The 21,296-nt window shown below is 33.9% G+C and overlaps 2 protein-coding genes across 3 annotated transcripts; both read right to left on the reverse strand.

Moving 5' to 3' along the window:
* Window positions 1–7,284: 7,284 nt before the first annotated feature.
* Window positions 7,285–12,392, reverse strand: LOC114736159 (uncharacterized). Its single transcript, XM_028923937.1, has 4 exons — window positions 11,823–12,392; window positions 11,458–11,573; window positions 8,983–9,226; window positions 7,285–8,814 (listed from the first exon to the last, which is right to left on the reverse strand). Exons 1-4 carry the CDS (start codon window positions 12,228–12,230, stop codon window positions 7,534–7,536), a joined length of 2,049 nt encoding a protein of 682 aa, XP_028779770.1. The 5' UTR covers window positions 12,231–12,392; the 3' UTR covers window positions 7,285–7,533.
* Window positions 12,393–15,702: 3,310 nt separating this feature from the next.
* Window positions 15,703–19,360, reverse strand: LOC114736164 (probable signal peptidase complex subunit 2). Of its 2 annotated transcripts, none has more exons than XM_028923942.1 (5): window positions 19,190–19,360; window positions 18,905–19,047; window positions 18,426–18,507; window positions 16,135–16,277; window positions 15,703–15,970 (listed from the first exon to the last, which is right to left on the reverse strand). In XM_028923942.1, the coding sequence occupies exons 1-5, from the start codon at window positions 19,268–19,270 to the stop codon at window positions 15,874–15,876; spliced, it is 546 nt and encodes a 181-aa protein (XP_028779775.1). In that variant the 5' UTR covers window positions 19,271–19,360; the 3' UTR covers window positions 15,703–15,873. The 2 variants fall into 2 exon arrangements, with proteins under 2 accessions (XP_028779775.1, XP_028779774.1); XM_028923941.1 differs by having other exon boundaries at window positions 18,905–19,056; window positions 19,190–19,358.
* Window positions 19,361–21,296: the final 1,936 nt, after the last annotated feature.

Genomic DNA, 21,296 nt, shown 5'->3' on the forward strand with positions numbered 1-21,296 from the left:
TTTTTTTCACACTCGAATTTTGGCAAATATGATTTCTGGACTGCTAGAAAAGATCTGAAAAAGTGTTCTAGAGTTATTTTGAAATTGAACAATATATAACGTATTGAACTCGTGTCAAATATCTGTCCCACCAATATATACACTGTATTTGATTATCAATATAAAAACTAGATAACTAATTTAAAAAAATTTAAAAAATTAGTTAAGTGGATTATATATTAATAGCGAAGGTGCATTGACTTCTCTATATTACCCTCTCTAATCATATATTATAGAATTATCTCTTGATAGAATACTCATAATTAATATAAATATTTTTAAAAAATTATAAATTTAAGAGATAAAATATATTGGACTTTTATACCCTCCTAGTCCTATTTATATGATAGAGGGAGAAGATATTTTTGATCTATTTATAGGGCATTGAGATACATGTTTTGTATGGTTATACAATTTTACCCTTTATTAATTTGACTTTGTTACATGAAGTATAATGTATATTAAATAGGGATAAAATTGAAAAGTTATTGAATTTTAAACAAGAGTTAATAAAGTTTAAAGTTTTTCTGATCTATGTGAAACATGTTGGAAGTGAATTATAAATAGAACCAGAAAAATATTTAATTCTTATACTACCTCTGATCCTTAATATAAATCTCGTTTGACTTTTATTTTTGTCTTAATTATAAGACTCGAATCTATTTGTCTCTCATATTTATATTTTTTTAAGGTAGTTCCTCTAATAATGGTAGTTCTAATTAATAAACTTAATTAGGAAGAATATTTTATTATTACAAATAACTAATTTAACTTATTTTTTAATTTTTTAAATTAGCTAAGTTGTTTTTATAATTAAGATAAGAGATAGTATCAGGTGTAGCATACGGTTTGAAAGGGACTGATCAATTAGTAGCTTGCTTTAATGAATGTTGGGATGCATATAGTACAGAGAGGAGTTGGCACAGAAGATGACGACGATGGATCGGGTCAGGCCAACAAAGTTGGGGGCCCATGCATGTGGGGACACCCACCTCCTTCATTATTACCCTTATCGCCTGCTCTGGTCCCTCCACTCATCGCTCTCTCAGTCTCTGTCGTACACCTCATCGATTTTGCGTTGGGGGGAAACATGAAACGCCATCTCATGTAATGGAAGACAGGAAACAAAGGAGGATGGAGGGAGGGGGCTGGCTTTCTCATTGTGGCCTCTGACTCAAACTCGTTCATGTTAGGCTGTCTGCTGCTCCTCGTCCATCCGTACAACACCATCCTCCATGTCACCTTGTTTTGAGATTCAGGATGTTCTTAATGCTGTCCCCTTCCCATTCTGGGAACCGGCTTTCCTCTTCTACCCTTCCTTCTCTTCTCCTCTTCCACCCAAAACTACACTTGGTGGGCGTAAAAAATGGGTTTGAACTTTTTTTTTCCTCCCACAAATCAATGTCCATCTGAAGTTTTTTTTTTCAATAGCATTCAGTATCATAAAATAGTTTTTATTACGTTTAATGCTTTAAAATATTTTTCAGTAGCACTAGTATTCTGAACTAATTTTAGGATATTGGGTATTATCACTAGGAAAATAATAGAGTACTTGATGCATTTAAAATTATGAATACTGAGGGTTACTGAAAAAATAATTCAGTGTGCAACTTTCTAAATATTGGGTACCATTGAAAAATAATTTTAGAGTGCCGTGTGTACTAAAAATTATTTTAAGATATTGAATCCACTAAAACTTAGTTTAGCATACTGGATGAGAAATATCTGATTCAAGGATGTTGGTTTGGAGAGGGAAAAAAAACTGAGAGATCAGCCTTCGATTTTTACATCCAAAACGGTATAGTTTTGGGTAGAGGAGGAAAGTGGGCTGCCCCATTCTCTTGTCCTCACGCGTCAGCCCCGCAATTTTATGTTTCAACCCTGCTCCCTCGATCATCATATTACCTGCTCTTTTTAGTATAAAATTTAGTTTGTTGAAATTTAAATTACAAGTTAGATCTTATACTATCCATTATCCCTAATATAAAAGTTAGTTAGATATTCAATTTTATTTCAAATATAAGATATTAATCCATTTTGTCTTCAATATTTATATATTTCTCTCCAAGTAACCTCTATAGTATTTACACATGTTAAAATTTTTATTATTGGTAGTTTTAATGCACATGATTATAGAACATTTTAGAAATAATTAAACAAATTTATTACAATTAATTAAATTAACTAATTTTTAAAATTTTTATAAAAAGTTATATAATTCTTATATTAACATGTAGTATATATAAGTAATAAATTAGGAGTTAAGATCTTATAACATATTGATACCAAATACTCCTCATGTCCTAAATATAAGACTCATTTTCTAGTGTAAACTGTACTACAAAATGAGTCTTATATTTAGCACATCTTTTTCAAGTTGGAATACTCTGCAGAGAAGGGAGGAGATTGTCTCTTCTTCGCTTTCCCATCTTCTCCCTTCCTCTTCCCTATTTATGACTAACAGATCAACATCTGAATGATTTATATTTGCTTTTTATTAGATGTATTTCTATGTCTTTATCACATATAGTTCGTTGTGTTTTTACTTTCAAATTGAATCGATTTCAGATGGAAGATTCATATCTGATAGATCCGTATCCAGAGACAGAATCTGATTCCAAGAGCTGAATTTAAATTGGAAAACAGAGATGAGAATTGGCTGGGTGGGGGAGTTGCAGAAAATCAATGGCATTACATGAAAGACTCATGTTGCCTTCAAATTACAGTAAATTATTCACTTTATTCGCTGAACTTTATAACCTTTCTCCTTCCACCTTTTAACTTCCCAAATATACTCATAAACTTCCTTTTCTGACCTTTGCTAATTTACTCAACAGAAAAAAAAATCTTACATGGCATAAATTTATTATTCTATAGTAACTTTTTAACTACCATATCATGCCAGACAAAGTAAATAAATAATATTATCACTTTTCTTCCAGTTTCCTCTTTTTTCAACAAAATTATTCATGGTGTTTAAACCAAGGGGAAAAAAAATCTCAAAAAGACATTATTTCAATTTTAAAATCCTAAATCAATTTTACTTCTTACACTTTAATAGTAATTAACTATACTTAAAAAGCAAATGATAACACATTTTTATAGAAATTTCTCATTTAAAATTTTAAAATTCGAGGAGTATTTTTTGTTTTTGGAATTTTCTCTTAAACCAATGCCTGTATTTTTTTTTAGACTTAATTTGGATGTTAGAATTTTTTTTTTCATATTTTTTGTCCTCAATATTTTTAAGGCCTATTCAAGTTGGATCGTTAGCCTAATATTTAGAATCAAACCCTATTTATCAAGGTTATTTATCCTATTTGGACTTATTTAAGGTAGCCTAAATAAATTCGACTTGGTTTGTTTTGAACATCTAACTCAAATTCCTAATTCTATTTTAGCTTATCTCATCTAATTTTTTTTACAAACATTAATTAAGTTTATAGAATTGATTTTATCCACACATCTTATAATCAAAATATCTAAAGTGGAAGGAGTTGGATTCTTCAACTAGATTCTAGGATGGTTTTGCAAGCTGGAAAGAATACATGAAGAACAAGAACTAATGGAGAAATAAATAGCATGTGCAGCTGTACTTTGGGATCCTAAAAAGGCTGGTGGCAGAAGCTCCAGATTGACAATGGTCTGTTATATTATTATTATTATTACTACTACTACTACTATTTTGTATTTGAACTGCTAAGCGGAAAAAGATTCCATGGGCAAAGAATACATTTGTAGTCAGCGAACACTGGGAAGTTACAGAAGAAATTCATGCAAAATATTCCTGACAAAAATGAATGCAAATTAATAAATAATTTAGTGGTTTTGTCTGACACAAATTTTGTTTGTTGGGAGAGCCAGTCTCATTCTCCTGCACTTTCATCTCAAATCATTATCAACCTTGACCTACACTGCCATTCACCAAGGCTCACCATTCACCAAGCCTCCACCACAAACAGTATTTACCCTTATTCTTTTTCTGTGTTTTTTAGAAGCTTATTATTATCACCTTGATCAATTATTATATCATTAAACAGCAGAATACATCAACACACTATACTGTTTTATATACATATAAGAAAAAAATTTGAACTCTGGTCACTATTTATGTCCCATTTCATTCTTTGTTTTTAAATTAAATTAATTTCAAATGAAAATTACGGTTGCCTTTGATCCTCCACATAAGAATTACCTAATTAATTTAGATAAATTAAGAAAGTCAGATAAACTAGTTAATTATAACACATGTGAATTGATCATCCTAAAATATCCTTTATATAGTATCAAATCATGTAGTAATTTATCAGTTAATTAAATTAGTTTAGAAAAAATAATAAATATGAAAACAAAGTAAACTAAGATTTTATGTTCATAACAAAGTCCAACAACTCATTTAACTCTTATATTTAGGATAGGATGGATAATTGTTCCTATTACCTTATTGGGTTTCTTAACTATACGAATAAATTTTGATAATACTATGATGGAGGGGAATTTTTCTGATTAATGAAGCCTAGGTTGGGAGATAAAACTTTTAATGACAAATTTAGTGGTATAATCATGTACTTAATGCAAGCTTATAAATGACTTGGTATGTATGCATAAATAACCTTTATTTGTGTAATTTTGCAAAAGCACTTGGCTTCTAGATCTTTGGGTGTCTGTCAAATATACTATTTCCTAGTCCTTAATACAAGAATAGGTGAAAGATTGAATTTGATGCTAAATACAGTACCTCATAATCTAGTTTGTTTCATATCTTTTTTCAAAACATTACTATTAATTATAAGGGGTTCTCACTAGGGGATAATTTTAACCATTTATTGCACATAATTGAAGAGGATATTTTAGAAATACCAATATATATTTGTAACAAATAATTAATTTAAATAATATCAGCTCTTATATTGAGAATTAGAGGTAGTGTTTTATTATTACCTTCCATTCTTAATACAATACTTGATTTATTTGGAAAAATCAAGAAAGATAAATAAATGACTTAATTATAAGATTATATCATAAGTCAGGCTAGTAATTTCTTTTCTGGGTGTGCCGCCTGGGGAGTCCATCTCAACTTGAACGCTTAAGAGTCAAGACACAACATTAAAATCCAATTTTAGAATTCCAAGTCACTGCGTCCCAAATTCTGATTATCTTGGTTGAATAATGAGATTTCAATAGTCCCATTATTAGTTGAGTTTTTTATTTTTTATTTTTAAAGTCTTAAAGAAGTAAAAGTGCGTGTCGTCATATTCCACAAATTCACTGAACACACAGTATAACCAAGCTTTCTCATTTGCCAATTTGAATATTTTTTTAAATTTCCATGGAATCTCATTCCAACATCATAATGCTTCATCATGGCAGTCCATCAACTTTCCATGGCTCCATCAACCACAGTGAGTTACCACACCCCCACCAATTTCATCCAGAAGGCACTTTCATCAAATAAAAATTCAAAGTAGTTATCTATCCCCTCCGTTTTCTAATATGTAATCCAAGGTTTTCATTGTTTAAATTACCAATTACGAATTGTAATTAATATATCAAAATTTATTTTAAAACTCTCAATATATTTAAAATTTATTTTAGTAATTAACGGTTCTTTGAACATACAAAGAATGAAAGTAAGAGTATATTTTTTTCAAAAAAAGAATTAGTAATTAATGTATAATAGATAAATACATTTTTGTTTTTGCCAAAACAACAATTAAAAAGAAATAGAAGGGGCAACATATTTCATTTACATGTATAGAACAATTTGAAAGAGAAAAATTAAGACGAAGCGAGGAAGAAGTTGTCTTGTAACTGTAGTAGTTTGCAAGATTTGGTGTGACAATCATTGGTGTTCATATCACTGCGCAATGATACCTATGATGCCTCATTAATTCCATTCAACATTACAATCATTATTCCCATAGAATTTCTTTAACTGAACAACCCTTTATTAAAGCCCTTTGTTTTATCTCAATTAGCCGAACTAAATAATAACATTCATATTATATATATCGTTGGCCACACACACGTATATATACACATATCATTCATACCCCTAAACATATGATACATGATATTGATCTTATCGCAGTTGGACCGGACGAGCTTGTTCAAACTGAAAATTGGTGAAGCAGCCACTTGTATGGTGTCATTAAATGTCGAAATAAGGAAAATGTAATCCAGTGGAGACCTGTCTGAACTGGTATAATTTGGTTATAACCCAAGTAATGAGTTGGTATTTCCCTTTTATAAAAACTTTCACTTCTTGTTTTGAAAGTTAATCATGAAGATAAAAATGAAAACCGAAGTCAGAGAGAAAATGAGAGGGGGAAATGCCGCAGAAAAATGGATTTAATAAATGATGAATAGAGAAAGGGATGGAAGATGGATACTTGCCAAGAAAGGAGAAGACGACGACGACTAAATAAAAAGTGAAGGAGAATAACTAAGCTACAGATTATAGAGATCATAAGAGAGAAGAGAAGGAAAAGAAGAAGAAAAAAAAAAAAAAGGTGAAGGGGAAGAGAGACGTTGAGAAGAATGACCAGCTTCAAATTAAGTGATTCAATACAGAAATTGTTGGATATTTGCTTAAACCCTCAAATTTTTCCCCGCGGTTTGGGAAAAAAGAAGAAGGAGGAAGCATTGCCATAAACCCAACTTAATGGGTTCAAGCAGCTGGGCATGTACGATTGGAGCAAAATCTGACGAGTGGTAAGCAAAAATTATTTATTTTTGAAAGCAAATATATTGTTATATACACACACACACTACATTATAAAATTACTCATACGTCCATTAAATAAATATACGTATATAATAGGAATTTCAATATTTTACATATTCTGCGCATTAAATAGATTTCATTATTAACTCGAGATCAGGATTTCAAATATTCATCTTCTTGTATGTTTTGTTAAAATGATATGTAATTTATGCATGAATATTTATTTATATGGGTTATTGCTTTTTATTAAAATATTTTTATGCATATTTTTGCTCTTTTTATGGGTATAGGTTAACTATAATTTTGAACGACATTGATCCGCCGCCTGCTCATCCAGTTGACTGACTGATTCATTCAGATTATAAAACTCCGGTCTAAACATACAAAATAGATCTTCATACGGCTTATTAATTTGACCAATGGTCTCGTCCTCCTTACTTTTTCTTCCTAATAAAAACGCCTAAAAAAAAACCTTCAACATTATTTGGTTGGTGATATTTAAACATGTGGTCTGAAGCAATGAATAATAGTTGAGGGACAAAGTGTTGTTTCACAAATCAACATTCGAATATTAGCTCTGAACTACATATAGACCAAAGTAATGAAATATTTCTCCAAGGGATATAAAAAGGCAAGAGTACTAATACTTGCACTAGTTGGTTACATTTCAAAAGGGAAGGAGTAGAAACATATCTACATGTCACCGGAACAGAAGAAAACCTACAACACTACAAGAAAGAGAATGCGTTACTACATCGGAGAAGGCGCTAGCTACCAGTCGCATCACTGTGATCTCCCATTTGTTCTTCTGAAATTCCACAGGGGCCACAATCATCGGAATCGCTGTCTGACCTGGATGCCCCAGAGAGTGAAGCTAAACCCATGGCTGCAATGCTGTTGGCAATAACATCAACGTCTCGGGATCCGGCATAGAGACCGCGGCTGCCGGTCACAATTATGCTTGGTTTTTCATCCGCATTTGTCAAAACTGCAGGCAAAGTATCCATAACCGGTTTGTTAGGCTGACTTGAACCGCCCATCAGCAGACGTAGCGTCTCTCTCGCACCCTTTACCACAGAATCAGATTCAGAAATCAGCGGCTTCACAAGATTTGGGTGCAACGGAGGAATGGCAGTTGATATGGCAGGGCCAGCGCTTACAAGATAGCCCTGACCTCCTGAAGAGCACACATCAATTACTGGGACGTGAACGATTGGATCACATATTAGAGGTGTGAAGGTGGGAATCTGCTGGGAAGCTGGAAGGGGCATTCTAATCAACGGATCAGGTAGGAATTGGGGGAACTGCATAGGCGAGCTTAGATTAAGTGGCGGTGTTGGTGCCAATAGGCTACCTGGGATGGCGTTAGGGAACAAGGAGGCATCCACGGGAGAAGGATGTGATTCAATGGATGAGCCAGGAAATTTCGAAGGTGCCGCTGGGGATGGGCGAGTTGAAACCCCAGGGGGACACCAGCAATAGTGCGGGGCAAAAAGTGGCGAAGCCAAAGGGGGGACTTCTCCTTGCTGACCAAGGTTTGATGGGACAGTAAGATTTCCTAATGATCCAAGAAAACTTAAAGGAGGAAATGTTTTGTTAACTTCTGGAAGTTTATCATGATCAATATGACTCGAAGTTGTATCAGAGGTATTCAACGAATCATTTGACAAGTCATCAAGTGCAATCTGTTGGTTATCACAGCGACGTTTTAACTTTTCCCTCGCAATCCTGAAAGAAGACAAGTTTCTAGGGGTACCCTCTTTGAATGAACTTGATTTTGGACTAAGACTGCCAAGGTAAAGTGCATTTCCCTTCACTGCTTGACTGCCACTGTGTCGAGATCTGGCATATTTCGATGCGGACAAAGAAGCATTGTGAACCACGGAATTAGCAGTCAGCGTTGAGGTACAAGCCACACTTTCATTAATACTGCCCACTGATGATCCCACAAGAAAAGCACGAAGCTGAGTAGCAAAACAATCGAGCCTTGATTTGCTAATCCCACTCAAGTCTGCTACTGATGGTTTCGTCTTGAGCAAATCCTTCAACTAGATTGAGGGGGAAAAGTTTCAGGACAGAGTGGTAATATTTGTCCAAATCTCTTAACAAAAAAAAACAAAGAAAAAAAGGATACAACCCGGAAAAAAAAAAAAACGGATGAAGAGAGCCAAGAGGAAAAATTTAATGCATGACTGAAAAAGTGCAACCCAAATTACCTTTCCAATTAATTCAATTCCTAACAGTTTAGATTTCTCTGAGCACCAGAAGTAAAAGGTTCTCCCATCTGGAGCTCTTATAAGGAAGGAACGACCAGAACTGTCTTCTGGGATTTCATTGATCACAACAGCAGCACAATGAGATTTTTTGGTTAGGGTAAACATCCTTTCTACATTGCCATCATCTCCAATGAATGAGAGACGAAGATCAGAACTTGGCAGCAGTATAAGACTCAAGCTTCCCCTGTAAACAATTCAAGACAGAATGATACCACATTAGTGAACCTGTAGAAAAAGAAGTATCAAAATGAGATGCTCTGTCGCAAACTTCAACCATCAAAGTAAAAAAAATGAATCAGCAAATACTAACCGAATGACATAAAAGCCTTGTCTAATTAACCCTAACGATCTGAACATAGCTTCTAGGAGTTTGAACGAAACTTTTGATTTTGTAAACAAGTGATTTAGCATTTAATTTCACATTGAATATAGCCTCTGATGTTTAAAAACTAGTAAAACTGCAACAGTAAACAACTTGCCGCAGGCCATAACCATGAACATACGTGCTTCATACTAAGGAAGTATATATATTGTAAATACAATCTTCTTCGTTTAGTTCTCACAACAAAATTATACCGTGCACACTTTTAAGCCTTACAAATAACAAGTGATACAAATTAGTAATAGGGTTAGCAAAACATCCACATAGTTTCATAGCAAAGTTTTATGCAGCTAGCTCAAAATATTGATCAGTTCTGATCGGCTACCCTACCTGCATAATAATCATTGATGATCAACAAGAATCTTAAACAGGAATTAGGCACATAATTTATAGCCACATACAGCATGCAAGAACAATCTGTTTCATACATGAATTTGTGCAAGTGAGCACACGATGCATAAGTGGCCAAGTTAATGATAAACAAGAAAAAAATAACATGTCCATCATCCTAAAGTAAACATCCAAAAATCAACAAACATACAAAAACAGTATACAATATGCAAATAACAATTATAATGCTAATTAAAGGTGGACCACAACACAAGATGTTAGTTGACTTTATTCCACATGAGAACATCAAACCTCAAGATGCAATAATATGTATAATATAGGATCATGGAACTACCTTTACTTCTTCTTAATTCAGAGATCATAATAGAATACGCCCAGTTACCTACAAGCCAAAAGACATATTTACTTGGAAGAATGAACATATTGCCATTAATAATCTAAACTATGGACTCCTACAATTTCTATTGATCACCCAACAAACTACACCTTTCAGTTAAGATTACCACCACAATTAAATTCAGAATAACAGCCAGCAATTCAATCTCAGGTAATGGAAGCAAATTGCCATAAGAGATGTGTTAATCCATGTATAGCAGTCCATAATTGCTACTTTGAGCTTGACCAGACATGTGAAGGTAAGCAGGAAAATTCATCAATGTAATTGCAGAAAAGCCAGCTAAGACAGACAATATGTAACAGCTCCAAATAGACAGTGTGAATGGAATACATGATGTCCAAGGAATAAATGTCACACGTGAAACATAAAAAGTATTAATTTTAAAAAAGAAAAAATTGAAGAAACTGTAAACTCGGAAGCGTTAGAGGCTGCCACACCACTGGCTCTCACTTGACTAACTTTTAAAGAAACCAATGAGAACTCTTGAAGGCAGAAACTGTCAGGCTTGGCAAACAAATTGGTTTTAACAATAAAGGAGCAATTTTATATATTTACAGCAACCACTGAATATTATAAATGGAGCAAGTAGGGGTGTCACAGCCCTACTGTAAAAAAGATTGGAAATAAGACAGAAAATAGGACATCTCCACAAAAGAAAACAAACCAGAGAGACCCAACGCACAACTTGCATAATTTGACAGAAGATTTGCACAGAGATGCACAGGAAACAAATGGATGCTTCAATTGTCAACAAGGAATGCAGAAGCACAGAAAGAGCAAGCCTGTTGCGGCTAAAGAGGTCAACGCTTTCAAATCATACTTTAGTACACACAACATCATACACACAGACACTAACTTACAGGTATATTTATATCGGTGAGCTACTGCAAAACATCAGAAAATTACTATAACACCGCGAATAATCATAAACCTAACAGCCTGCATGGTTTGATGTACAGAACAAACCGCCGGTAGATGTAGCAATAAAGTGGAAATATGGCAGTAAGTCAAATTTTGAATACGTTCATACAACAATGAATGTATAACTATCAAAATAATAAATCATAGTGACTGAACGGTGAACTTAGATCATCAATAAATGCTTCAGGTCACAAAATGCACTCAAGACCTGTAACTCCATCCTAAAAAATGCACAGTACAAATGATTTGTGTAAACCAGACGCTAGAATATCTACAATAATATCCATAAGACGATTTTCCCCTTGACGAAGATACAGGGGAACAAATAAGAAGTAGATTTTCACAAAAGCTTAAATGAGATTACCTATTGGCGGTAGGACACAAACGTGACCCTTCCTTGTGAATTGTTCCAACTCGGATCGAAACAAGAGGTACACAGAAGCATCTGGCAAGCATCCCAACCTCTGCTGGCTCGAAATGCTGCACGATTAAAAGGAATTAAAGGGCCGTTGGCCATTCACAAAACACATCTGACAGAAGTTGAGAAGAAAACGAATAAGTTGTTGGTTCGATGCAAGATCGAACCAAAAAGGAGTACGAACAAATCATTTGTGCAGTTCCCAAAATTCAGGCTAACAATGAAATTTACAGGTGCCTCATCGCTGAGGCCGCGAAGACTCGGAATATCTTTCAGATGAAAACACCGAAATATAGAAATCCAACTCTTACCTGACTTAATTGGGTTAGCAGGGGATCCTCGGCGACGCCACCGGAGACGTTCATCTTCAACAAGGGTTTAAGCCTCTCGTCAGCGCGACATGCCCCCATAATCTGCATATTAAGAGCCTGAAACCACTGCATCAGATGATCATCCTGGTTGCTCCGCTGAAGCAAAAGATCCCCATCGCCCTGATCTACGAGTATATCCGTCAACCGCTGCGTGAGCAGAGTCTCCCTCCTCGATCCACCACTTTCTCCCGGAAGCCTAGCACTCGAACCGGATTCAACGCCGTTCAAAGAGACGCCATCCACAGACGACGAATCATCAAAATCCTCAGCAATCGCAGGTCGGTCGGAGGGATCAGATCCACTGGCCTTGTCGGCGTCAAACAAATCTGCTCGTCTCCCGGTAGACATTTAATTTCAGATTATCTGAAGATCGAAGCAGGAATCGAGAGCCGTAGCTAGGGTTGGTCACGAGATCGGAATCAAAAGCCTCGAATACCGAAGCCGAAATATCTATGTACGGCGAGAGCCGAGAAATTGAGAGAAACCAAAGGGGGGGTTGGGAAGATAGAAAAGAATGATACCTGGCTGCAGAACGAAAGGCGATAATAAGTCTGGGGGTGGCTTATATAATACCCAGGCAAACTAAGCATAATTGGGCGCCTGAAAACGACAGCGTAAGGAATAGGCTTAGGGCTACCGTGTGCCCATCCAATGCCAGTGGTGATTGATGACGACATAGGCCGGTGAACTACAATTAAAGAATTTCCAAGTGTGATTAAAGGCTAAAAGCAAGGTAAGGTATGAACATGAATGAAATCTTCGTATCTTCATATTTAAAAAATAATAAGAAATGTAAATAATTTATAAATTCATGTTGGCTAAAAAATATATATAATTAACGAATTGATATATTAACTCCACTTATTACTATAAAAACTAATTGATTAATTTGAGTAGATTAAAAAAATTAGTTTAGTTAGTTATTTATAATAAATAAGTGTTGTCTTTCCTAAAATATCCGTACTAATCAAGTGTATTGGCTAGAACTATTATTATTCTAAGGACTATCTTAGATAAAATAGATAAATATGAGACACAAAGTATATTAGGGTCTTATATTTAGGATAAAAAAAGTTAAATGAGTTTTTATATTAAAGATATTTAAAATAAACAGTATTATCAGTTTAAAATAGTACGATTATAATTATAATTTCGTAATATAAAATGAATTATTTAAAAAAAATTATTTTTTCCTTTTTAAACCATTTTTATATGACATATTCATATCAGATTTAATTTGAGACTCTCAAAAATATTTTCTGGTTCACACGAGCTTGACTTGATAATTGTGGCGTGGTGGCCCTCCTTGGGCAGATGAGTGGGAGAAAGAAGGAGGGTGTCCCATGAAAAGGACAGGTTAATATTTAAAAATAAAACCTGCGAATCAGAGACATGTGGGGCCAGCTTTTTGACCCACATATCCCCTCCGTGGGGCCTCCCTACATGCGGTACAAATCCATTCTACTTTGGGGCAAAAAATTAAAAAAAGTCCATTCTAGTTTGCGTAAGGATTACATTAAAAATTAATAATTCTTGAGATTTGAAATTGGAGTTCACATATTTTATACCATCAAGTTTTAATTTTTATTTTTAAAAAAACTGGATTAAATATTTTGACACATAGGAAGAATCTTATCTAAGTTATCTTACACATAATTTATTTCATGCCATACTCCTCCAATCCTTAATATAAGACTTATTTAACTAATTTGATTAGATTAAGGAAGTTAGGTAAGTTAGTTATTAGTTAATTATAAGAAATATAATACATTTTTTCTAAAATACCATAATCATCTTTCTTAATACTCCATCTTCCTTTTCTACTTGATTATAGTTGAGGGAGTATTTATAGAAGTAATTTAGAGAAAATTGATAAATATGAAAAAATGGGTCTTATATTTAGAACCAAACCAACTCAACAATTGGGTCCTATATTAAGAATCGGATGAGTAATAATTAATCTTTTATATATGTAACCTTATGCTGTGTGGGAATTAAATTTCATCAGCAAAATAAATTCAAAGAGAGTCAGATATAACTGAAATTTTCATGAATATTAAATTTTAATTTTAAATCTAATGTTATTTTCTCAAGCGTTTGTTTTAAAATTACCCATGTTTTGGGTAGCTTCAAATGAGCAGCAATATTTATGATTTATGCACATGATAATGAAAGCCGAGATATTTTGTTGGGAAAGAGAATAAAGGTGGAGGGCCCATTTGAGGAGGGGAAAGGGACCCATTTGGAATAGGCACAAGACTCATTAGGGAGTGGAATGGATTCCAACTTGGAATGATTAGGCGCCGGCCAGTCCCTGCTTTCGCTCCAAGTAGCGCGACTTGAGAGCGCATTGACCCATCCTCAATCAGCATTCGTTCTCGCGCACATAACCTCGTGTTGTTTTTCTATGGCCAGATGGACGTGACCTCTTCTTTCTCACTCTTAACTATTTCGACGCTGGCATTTATTAAATTTATTCGACCTATCGATCATACAAATTTCAAATATTAATGCATAACTACTATTTTCAGTCCTTAATATAAGAGTTAGTTAATTAATTTATGTATATTGAGAAAATTTATTAAATTAGTTATTTATAATAAATAAATGTTATCTTTCCTAAAATACCCTTACTAATTATGTGTACTAGATAAAACTACTATTTGATAATAGGAAGTGAAGCACCTTCTTTTCAATTTCATTTTTTATATTTTTTTATTTTTCATATCAGAGTTATTTAATTAATTACAATATATTCAGGAAATTATATTAAACTAAAAAAATTTAATATTTTTTTTCATGTATATAGATACTCTTCACTAGAAAGAGCACTCTCGGCAAAGGGGGAATTTTTTCTATTTTTGCTGACAAAATGTCCTCATAAGACCCATGATTAACTAGCCAACCCTAATCAATCAAAGCTTCCTCTAGCTCTCTATTTGTTTCCCTCCAAAAGGTACAACAATAACATACTATTCCGATCCTTAATATAAAACCTAATTATTGAGTTAATTTTAATCCTAAACATAAGATTTATTTCTTATTTTTATCAGTTTTTTCTAAATTACCTCTATGGATACTCTCTCAACCATAATCAAGTATAATAAAAAAGGAGAATATTAAAGAAGATAATTATGATGTTTTAAAAAAAACATATTATATTTTTTATAATTAATTAATTTACTTAACTTTCTTAATCTAATCAAATTAGTTTTAAGTTTTATATTAAGAACTGGAGGAGTAATATACTAACGAAGTTAGGTCCAAGGCTAGTCACTCATAAACTAAGGTTTAAATTTTTAGTAGGAGATGTATTTACACTTTATACTCATCAGTATCTCAAATAAAATTATATATAATAAAAGAATATCTATACATAACAAAAAATAAAAATAATTCAATAGCATGAAAAATAATTTCAATACACAACCAAAAAATAATTTAAAAAAATAAACACATTTATTACAATTAACTAACTTAACTAATTTATTTAATCTTTTCAAATTAGTTATTTAACATATATTCAAAAATAAATAGTATTTTTCTTATTCATCTTCGCCGTGTCAAACCCGTGTCTTGATTGGAGACACCATAACTATCCCATCATCACGCCAAGAGTTCGAGGGGCTCATTCCCTTGTATTTTTATTCGCACCTAACGGATCACACTAACTAATTATTCATTTCCCCCCCCCCCCTCCTTTTCCTTCTCCGGCCATATGAACTATGACCTGGACCTCTTTTAACTCCGCCACCCACGAAAAAAAAAAATATTCCACTTTTCCCTTAAAAAGCTTTGCAGTCGCTGCTACCAAACATGAGCATAAGGCAAACCATATCGAGATTCATCGTTCTAACGAGGGTTTTATTCCCATAATTCCATTATAAAATCTAAGAAATCTACAGTTATAAACTTCAACGTTTGTAAACTCGTCCAGATATAATATTAATCCCACAAAATGTGCACTGCCAAAATCATTGCCCTCTCCACATCACTTGCTCTTCTTTGGTTCTTTAGTATATTGATCTATCAATGCCTCAACGTCTTTCCAGAACAGGCCCTCCACCAAAATCCCATCCTTAGTGAACCTAACTCAAAAGAAACAAAAGAGGATGAATGATATTGACGAATGATGGATAATGAGAACATTTTAGAGAGGAGCAGGGGTGTGACGGAAAGACGTGTGAAAGAAGAATAAGAATAACATTATTCTGCATGGTCGTAGGCAAAGAGGAAAGGTAGAAGGGGATACCACTGAGTAACACTTTTGGTTAAATGCACCGGGTCATTCGCAGAAATTGATTTTGGATCCGCACTTGCAATGGTTAGTGTGTACATGTCAGAAAATCGAGGCAGTTTGGAGGAGACTATCAAACCAGTACCAACGTAGGATCCCTGCCCAAATAAATTACATGTAAGTTAGAATATCTAATAAAATTTCAACACAAGGTGAGAGTGTCTCAGGCTTCAGCAGGACGCATAACGTCTGAATCATCAGCAAGCTTGGCAACTAAATTTAAAGACAAACTTAGATTGTTTCACAAGTAACAATATAACCCCCTAAAAACCCAACTCCCGTAACGAGACAAACATCTACATCAATCAAGTCACACAGCAGCCAAAAACAGAATGACATCACACCAACAGTACACCTTTGAACATAGAAAACCCTACAATCTGCCGGGCAACTTTCAAGTCATTTCTCATTGAGCACATACTTCCAGCAAGAAAATTGTCTATGTTTCTATTCAGAATTCACAACATTCTTCCAAATCAGACGTTAAAACTTAGAAATGAACTTCTTTATTTCAAATTCTATTTTCCATCTGCTATTCTATTTTGAGTGCAAAAGTTATTTACACGGAACTGCTGGACCACATTTATTCGTAATTCTACTCCGATTGTGGATGCAGATACCTTAAACGAAATTTATTATCCATAATTCATAAAACATGAAAATATTAATTGTATGCATCATGGCTAGATTTATGAATAAAGGAATTATAGGATCAAGACTAATTCTAATGCTCGGAAGGTGGAGATAGATGCCACACTGATGTCATTTAAGATTAAAGAACTGGAGACTTGCAAAAAGAAATCTGGATTCTCATAAAACCAAAGATTTAAGGTAAAATTATTAAAAATTTGGAATGATTACAAACTAAGTCACTGTTCTGCTTAAACATGATATGATGATGGCCAATTGCATCCATCAGAAGCATATACAATAATCCAATTCCATCAAGACATAAGTTAAAAACAAATGAACACCTATTTGTTAATAACTAGTTCTTTATGATAATTAGTTATTTATGATAACCTATTTGTGAAAAAGAAATGAACACCTAGTAGTATATATAACTAGTTCTCTATGATAACTTGTTCATAGAATAATCAACTACAGATTTTTCAGCTTGATCCTCGATGTAAACACTTTACTTGGCAGGAGCATGCATTGCATCTTTTATGAAAATCAAGTTAAAACATTCATGTCCACCCTATAAATCTTAATTTTCATACTACAGCAAATCCTAATAAAAGGAACCTTTGGAAGAATTATGACCCAGAGGCCAGCTCGTGAGGTTAAGAGCCCAAGGTCCACATAAGTCCATATTAGAACCCCAAACTTACAATATGGGGCTCAGGTTCCATACCTTCCAGCTGGGTGCTAATATTCTCTCAAGCCCTGCAATCATGCTGTATGATTGCAACAATCGTAGCATTTAGGGGAACCATACCGCAAAAGTAAACCTAGGAGGTTGGGGAGCTAAAGGTCCATATAAATCCCACATTTGACCTGAATCCCATACTTCTAATGCGGGATTCAAGTACCATACCACGCAAATGGATCCTAATGCCCAGAAAAGCTCACTGGCTCGGACATCACTTCTGCGGATCACTGTGAATAGCAAGAAGAAAACATGATACACATTGATCCAACCCAACAAAGGCATTGCTCTCTATGCGCACAAATATAATCATAACTCTTTCTATTTACTAGAAAATGAATCCGAGAATGATGGAAGGATGAAACTAAATAATCATTTATAAACAAAGTTGGCCCAAAAAAACAAAAGTCATGCATAAAAAAGGGATGGTACAACAGATTATATTTCTTTTCTGATTCAAGTATTCATCAAATTTAGAACTTTTCAATTGAAATGAAGGGCTATATCAACATCACCATGTATGCTGGCAGTCCACACCAAAGGGGATTTACCCATATATATGAACCTAAGGGGAGGGACACAGCATCAACATTAAGTAAAGGAATGCGGGATAAAAAATTATACATATTTCTAGCATAGATACTACAAAATAGAATTCTCAGACCCAACACCTAAGGGGGAGGTACCCATACATATGCATCTAACCAGCAGGGAAGTAGATGGGATATCTAAATTATAACAAGTTACAGAAGGCAGTTTCATCCAGAAAAATGGCAAACAAACACATAGCATCTTAATTATTCTTCAGTCTCCATATATAAAATGAATTTATAGCTTCGAAGCCAGTGCTTTTTCTGAGTTGTGAGAAACTTACGGCAGGAGGATAAGTAAACAGAATTGCATTCTTCTCCTTAGTGTATATGATCAGCTGCAACAACGCATTGAAGACTACATACTTGCCAGAGTCAAGGATAAAACTCTCACACAGCTAAAGAAACATCAATAAAATGCCAATTGATGCATGTATCTTAAATTCTCACGTGTTTATGCATCCCGTAATGTTTCAAATTTCAAGAACTCGATTTCATATTTCTCATAGGTAATCCCCCCCCCCCAAAAAAAAAAAAAAAACAACAACAAGAAGAACAAAATTAAAAGCCCGGAAAAGGACCTTCCCCCTCTTAAAACAAAAGGTTATCCATTAGTCTTCCCCTTTTCAAATATCCTTCGTCCCAAACAACATACGCAGGATTATTATTATTCTCCTCCTCAGGGTGTCTATCACCTAGATGACAGAGAGATGAAAACAAATAAACAGATGTATAAATTAAAATTAAGCCAGGAACAGGATATAACACGATGCAAGCAATGAGAAAATCCCGGTTCTCAGGAAATTTCTTCTTGTAAAACTGGGCGAACAGAGCAATGATGATTATGATCGTTCCAAGGAAGAGCCTAATGTTGCTCAATCTCACGTCTTCCACATAGCCACGACTCTTAACAATCTAAAGAAAGAGAAAATGAAGAAAGCAAAATCCGATTACTGAACTCAAAGAAGAATCCGAAGAGTAAACATAACAAAGTCATTGACATGAATGAGATCTGAAACGGATAGAGTATGTTAGGGTTAAGTTGGACCTCAGAGGCAGACTCGTCGAGGAGGTTCTTGATGGAATGGAGATCTAAGAGATTGGCTTTCTTTGGAGATTTGGACGCCATCTCTGCCCCTGTGGGCTGCGGCTAGGACACGTACGGAGCAACTGAGAGCTACAAGCGTCGCTGAAGTTAGGAGCCTCCAGGAGCAGTTGACGCTGCAAGTCTGCGAAACTGGCTTCGAAACCCGCGAGCGTTCCAGTTAAAACCCAACCCGGCATTGAACCGCTAAAAATATTTTAAATAATACTACCTCCAATCCTAATTATAAAAACCGGTTAATTAATTTAAAGAGATTAAGAAAGTAAATTGAATTAGTTATTTGTCCTAAATAGATGTTGTCTTTTCTAAAATATCTTTTACTAATCAAATATATTGACTAGAACTATCATTATTAGAAGGGTTACTTTGGAAAAAAATGTATAAATATGAGAGACAAAGTGAACTGGGGTCTTATATTTATAACTAAAATAAAAGTCAAACAAGATCTTATATTAAGGATCGGACGTAGTATTTATTTATATTCTTAATTTCCCATTGTACATGTCAAACTTATATTCAATCATACTGCTAATTAACATTATGATAAAACTATTTATTATCCATTATAAACCACAGATATCATTAAATATGCTATATAAATTGCCTAACAATCCAACACAAGTTTTCGTGAATCATCAAATATATATGTAAGACTGAAAAAATAACTCAAGTAAAAATACAAAATAACATAGTTTTGAGTTACTGAAATTTTTTAAAAAATAAAAAAAATGGTTCATGGTCAATTTTCCACTGATTCTGCCCCAACTCTCTTTTTAGCTAATTTTAGCCTTGTTCTCCGGGCAAACCAAGCATCAGTTGAATTTGTTGGTCTCTGATTTTAATTATAAAATTTTGTTTATAGTCTACAAATAAAATTTTATAATTAAGACTGGAGGTAGTACTATACATATATGTATATATATAGTTGCAGGTTAAAGTCCCTAATTTAGCCATGATAAAGTTAAGAGAAAAAAAATCATTTTTTAGCCAACAAAAAAGAGTATCTTTGATTTGACGCCAATATTTTTTTTTAAAAAAAATCATATATGATCAGAAACTTTTTTTTTTGTTAAGTATACATATTTTTCTATTAAAGATAATTCTATTTGATGTATTGTAGGGTACTCCTCCGGTCTTTAATATAGGACCTAATTATTGAGTTGGTTTTGATCCTAAATATAAGATCTATTTCTCATATTTATCATTTTTTCTAAATTACCTTTATGGATACTTCTTCAATCATAATTAAATAGAAGAGGGAGATGGGGTATTAAGAAAGATTATTATGGTGTTTTAGGAAAAACACATCACATTTCTTATAATTAATTAACTTACCTAATTTTTTTAATCTAATCAAATTAGATAAATGGGTCTTATATTAAGGACAGAATGAGTATTAAATATCAACACCTCTCCTATGAAAAAAATTTAAATAGATTCCTCAAATTATAAGCGAGAACAACCGGTTTGTTTGACCAGAAAGTTCCTACTCCTCCGGTCATAAATATAAGACCCTTATATATAAAGGTCTTATATTTATGACCGGAAGAGTATATTATATCCAGTATTAGAAATTCCAATGTCGTGGGCTTGTCGGCGGTGACGTCTACAGCCAAGGGACTGGGGGTGATTGGGTGTGGGTCTGGGTTTTATGACTCTGAAAGCTTTTTGGAGGCCCAGATTAATGTTCAATTGATACCAATGTATACAAATACGTAAAGAAAATTCCAGTCATATTATTCAATAATTATGATTAATGTGATTTGACATTATGGGAACAAATGATCTGATACTAAAACGCTAATGGAGACTGAAACTCTCTCCAAAACTGGTGGTGGCGGTGGCATCCAAGAGGATGGTGACCCAACCAAACGGCGAAAGAAAAAATACAAGAACGTGAGCGGGGAACAAGAAGGTGACAATAGCGAAGAATCTGCGAAGGAAGAAGCTGAATCATTTAGGGATAAATTGCTTGGAATGCAACATGCTGTTTCAAGTGACAAGAAGGGAAGCCGGGTATTTGATGATGCCTGGAATGAATACCTCGAAA

This window comes from Neltuma alba, unplaced genomic scaffold (genome assembly GCF_004799145.2).
Source record: "Neltuma alba isolate B1F8T4 unplaced genomic scaffold, ASM479914v2 tig00013315_pilon, whole genome shotgun sequence".
Taxonomy (NCBI): domain Eukaryota; kingdom Viridiplantae; phylum Streptophyta; class Magnoliopsida; order Fabales; family Fabaceae; genus Neltuma; species Neltuma alba.

Coding starts and splice junctions, on each gene's coding strand:
- LOC114736164 (XM_028923941.1), bottom strand. CDS start 19,270: ATGGCGTCCAAATCTCCAAAGAAAGCCAATCTCTTAGATCTCCATTCC. Junction 19,057..19,189: donor TCGACGAGTCTGCCTCTGAG/GTCCAACTTAAC, acceptor CTCTTTCTTTAG/ATTGTTAAGAGTCGTGGCTA. Junction 18,508..18,904: donor CTCATTGCTTGCATCGTGTT/ATATCCTGTTCC, acceptor TGACTCTGGCAA/GTATGTAGTCTTCAATGCGT.
- LOC114736159 (XM_028923937.1), bottom strand. CDS start 12,230: ATGTCTACCGGGAGACGAGCAGATTTGTTTGACGCCGACAAGGCCAGT. Junction 11,574..11,822: donor TGCTAACCCAATTAAGTCAG/GTAAGAGTTGGA, acceptor TTAATCGTGCAG/CATTTCGAGCCAGCAGAGGT. Junction 9,227..11,457: donor TTGTGTCCTACCGCCAATAG/GTAATCTCATTT, acceptor AATTGTTTACAG/GGGAAGCTTGAGTCTTATAC.